Source organism: Dipodomys ordii, unplaced genomic scaffold (assembly GCF_000151885.1).
Source record: "Dipodomys ordii isolate 6190 unplaced genomic scaffold, Dord_2.0 Scaffold50, whole genome shotgun sequence".
In the NCBI taxonomy this organism is placed as follows: Eukaryota; Metazoa; Chordata; class Mammalia; order Rodentia; family Heteromyidae; genus Dipodomys; species Dipodomys ordii.
Window position 1 is genome coordinate 2,832,561 of NW_012267266.1, and position 3,853 is coordinate 2,836,413.

The 3,853-nt window shown below is 37.8% G+C and overlaps 1 protein-coding gene across 1 annotated transcript in view; it reads right to left on the reverse strand.

Moving 5' to 3' along the window:
• LOC105988630 (protocadherin alpha-6-like) overlaps positions 1–203 on the reverse strand; it is a 16,900-nt gene extending 16,697 nt beyond the window's left edge. The window contains 1 exon segment of the mRNA XM_013020301.1: positions 4–203. Coding sequence (XP_012875755.1) covers positions 4–203 — 200 coding nt within the window.
• Between the last annotated feature and the right edge of the window lie 3,650 nt (positions 204–3,853).

A 3,853-nucleotide genomic window follows, 5' to 3' on the forward strand; every position in this document is an offset into this window, starting at 1 on the left:
GACGCCACCCGGAACAGGCGCGGCACCAGCTCCGTCAGCTCCAGCCCCAGGTCCTGCGCGATGCGGCCCACGAAGGTGCCGTGTTTGGCCTCCTCGGAGACCGAGTAATGGAGCTGGCTGCTCCCTGCCTCCAAGAATGCAAAAAAGAGAACCGAGAGGAGCAGGCGCTGGGATTCCTGGCCATTTACCCAGGAAAATTCCATCTCAAGTGCACTGTACCTTTTTTTTAAAACTTAGGATCTTGTCTCAGAGTTAGTAGAAATCTTCTGATCAGTCAGCCCAGTGCTACTATTTTTCAGTCGTCCGATGGAGGATACAGCTTCCAGTAAGAATGGAAGGATTTTTTTTCCCTCTCTCTGTTCTCTTCTTTGAGTTCTATTTTGTGGTAAAGTGCGACATCATGTGGCTCAAACCTGTAAGTATTTTTGTTTCCAAAATCCACACTACTAGAATTCTTGTTTTTCCAGCTTCAATATGTGTTTTATATCTTGCTGAATAATATTATATTTTTTACCACAAAGGTATGCATATTATGATCCTTAGTTTAACAAAGCACCAACTGTTTGAAATCCTCTTTTTCATGCAATTTTTAAGTAGAGATAACCACTTGTGGTTAATATACAAATATGCAATTGCAGTGTATTGATTAGGAAACTCATGATTGAGTTTGTGTGTGCCTTACAATACTAGGGGTTGTTATTAATGATTGCATCCTGTTCTTCGTTGGAATTATATTATTGGTACTGGATCTCAAGAAAAACAATACCTAGAAAACATCTGATTCCAAGAACATGCTATTGAAATAGAAACTTGAAAAGTGTTGTTCAAAGAAATTAAGAACATTATACTAATTTAATTGCATGTCTTTCTTGAATTATCTTAAGACTGAATGTGCAAGGAAGCTTAATAAGGAAATGTGAACTTGTAAGAAACAGCTTATGTGGAAAAGTGTTTCAAATCATTTTATTCCATAAGCAGACATAGTATTCCAATATATTACTTTCATCCCTATAAACTCCACCCTGTTCTCTAGTGTCTAAGATGTCTTGCTTTCTATTTTCTCTTCTTGTGCATATCTTGGTAAAACAGGATAATTTCCTACTTCAAAGCACTTTTTTTTCACTAAACATTTAAATTTCCCCATTAATTGAGTTCTTTGCAAACCAAATCTTCCAGTTTATAACCATTTTAAAGCTCTTTGATCCATGAGGAATTTTATGAAGAAACGAGTTTAACAGGCCTTTCCCCCATGCCACAACACCAGATTGAGTCACTTGTGACCTTTATTACTTTAATTTCTCTCCTGCTAATAATTGAATATGTATTCCTGTTTTGAAAGAACAATTTTTAAATATAAATTTTGTATTCTAGTAGCTAAATAGCTCATAATACTTACTTAGTACATTTTTATCCTGTGATATTCTTTGTCTCATAAAATTGTGTTAATTTAAGTTGATCATATAGCTAGTTAGAATATGCCTTACCATCTCTATAATTGTTCTAGAAATGTAAAAACATTCCAAAGACAATGCCCTAATTAAAATGTATTTCAGTTTCCATGTTTAAAAAATTTTAAGACTTTATCTTAATTTGCACACCACTTTTTGACATCTTTGGAAGTTTTTGTTGGTGGTGGTGGCAGTGGGGCTTGAACTCTGGGCCTGAGCGCTTTCCCTCAGCTCTTCAGCTCAAGGCGAGCACTCTACCACTTGAACTACAGTGCCACTTCCCATTTTTGACATCTTTGAATCATTCTGAGTCTATATTGCTGAATAGAGATGTCCAAAAAAATGCAGTACAATATGTATTCCCTACTAAACTTAATATGGATGGGAAGAGTTGTGAAAGCCATCTTCAAACTCTTTTGCCTCTAAAATCCTTACTATTTTCCTAACTATGTCTTTAGCACAAAAAAAAATCTTGTGAAAATAGTTTCATGCTCCCCCCTATAAAGAGACACACACATGAACATTTAATTTCTGGATAAAGAAAGAAAAGAAAGTACTTTCACTGTGTCCAAACTGCCCAAACGGAACACAAACTGAACCCTTTTACAAAAATAACTACATATTTTGAGGACCCTGGAAGAGAGTAGAAATAGGTCCTTTCCCACTTACTATATTTTACAGAATAGTTAGTTGCATATATTCAGGACACAACAAAATAAAATGGATATTTGTTTGAAATAAATATTAAATATTCATTTAGTGCAGCAGCAATGCTATAATAAAAACTTAAGAACATTCTAAATGTCCTTGCCAAGGGACTTATTAATAACAAATTTCAGGAGGAGAGCTGGATTTGAAAGATGAGGTTCCCAGACAAGCATTTTGGATGACCCTATGATTTACAACAGGAAGGTGACAGGACTAGGGAAGTCAAGTACTGAATAGAGTCTGGACATGATGTAGCTAATGCATGATGGACAAGGGGACAGATAAGGTTAGAATCAAAAATGAAATACAAGTAGGAAAACGGAGAAGTGAAGACAATATCCATTTTACATGTTGGCTTCCCCACATTATCATTGAGTGTTCATCAGATTTTACCTGGCAACTAATTCTCTAGGGAAATAGGATGGGAGTCCAACTACAAAAATGGAGAAATAAACATACACATGGGGCTAATCATTTGAAAGTAGTCTCACTTGAATGTTATTGGGGACACATATCTGAAGGTTTCTACGTATTGCATGAGTGGTTTTGAGATAATATTCAGAGGAAGCTACTAGTAAGGACATTGACTTAAAAAATTTCTTGACATTAGTCCCACAGTATTGTATACAAAAGATGTTAATGCATAAAAAGTTTTCAGCAGGGCTGGGAAGGGGGCTTAGAGGAAGACTGCCTGCCTCACATGCATGAGGCCCTGGGTTCGATTCCTCAGCACCACATAAACAGAAAAAGCTGTAAGTGGCCCTGTGGCTCAAGTGGTAGAGTACGTCCAGATCCAGAGTTCAAGCCCCATGAACGACAAAAAAAAAATGTTTTCACCAGTGCCATTAAAAAAGAAATGATACTAGTATGGATGTTTTAAGTTGCATACAATGCATTATTTTCTATAAATTCTTCAAAAGGCAATATTTAAAATGATATTTTAAAACACTAATTCAATATATTATGTATTAAATGCATTTCACATTAATATTTAAATATTGCTAGCAAAAATAGTAAGAAAGTGTTGGATGCTGGTGGCTCATGCCTGTAAAGTAGCTACATAGGAGGCTGAGATCTGAGGATCATGGTTCAAAACCACATCTGCCAGGAAAGTCTGTGAGACTCTTGTCTCCACTAAACTAGCAAAAAAAAGATGGAAATGGAGCTGTGGCTCAAGTGGCAGAGCACTAGCCTTCAGCAAAAGAAGCTCAGAATGGGGCTGGGAAGGTGGCTCAGTGGTAGAGTGCTTGCCTTGCATGCCTGAGGCCCTGGGTTTGATTCCTCAGCACCACATAAAGAAAAAAGCTGGAAGTGGTACTGTGGCTCAAGTGGTAGAGCGTTGGCCTTGAGCTGAAGAGCTGAGGGACAGCACCCAGGCCCGGAGTTCAGGCCCCACGACCAGCAAAAAAAAAAAAAAAAAGAAGCTCAGAAACAACTTTCAAGTCCTGAGTTCAAGTTCTAGGACTAGCACCAAACAAAAGTGAAGTAAAACAAAAATGCATGATGTGGCACTGTGGCTCAAGGGGTAGAGTGCTCGCCTTGAGCTGAAGAGCTCAAGGCCCAGAGTTCAAGCCTCATGACCGACAAAAAAAATTTAAAACAAAAATGCAATTCAGAATATAATATTATTCTGGGCTGGGAAGGTGGCTCAGTGGTAGAGCGCTTGCCTTGCATGCTCAAGACCCTGGGTTCGATTC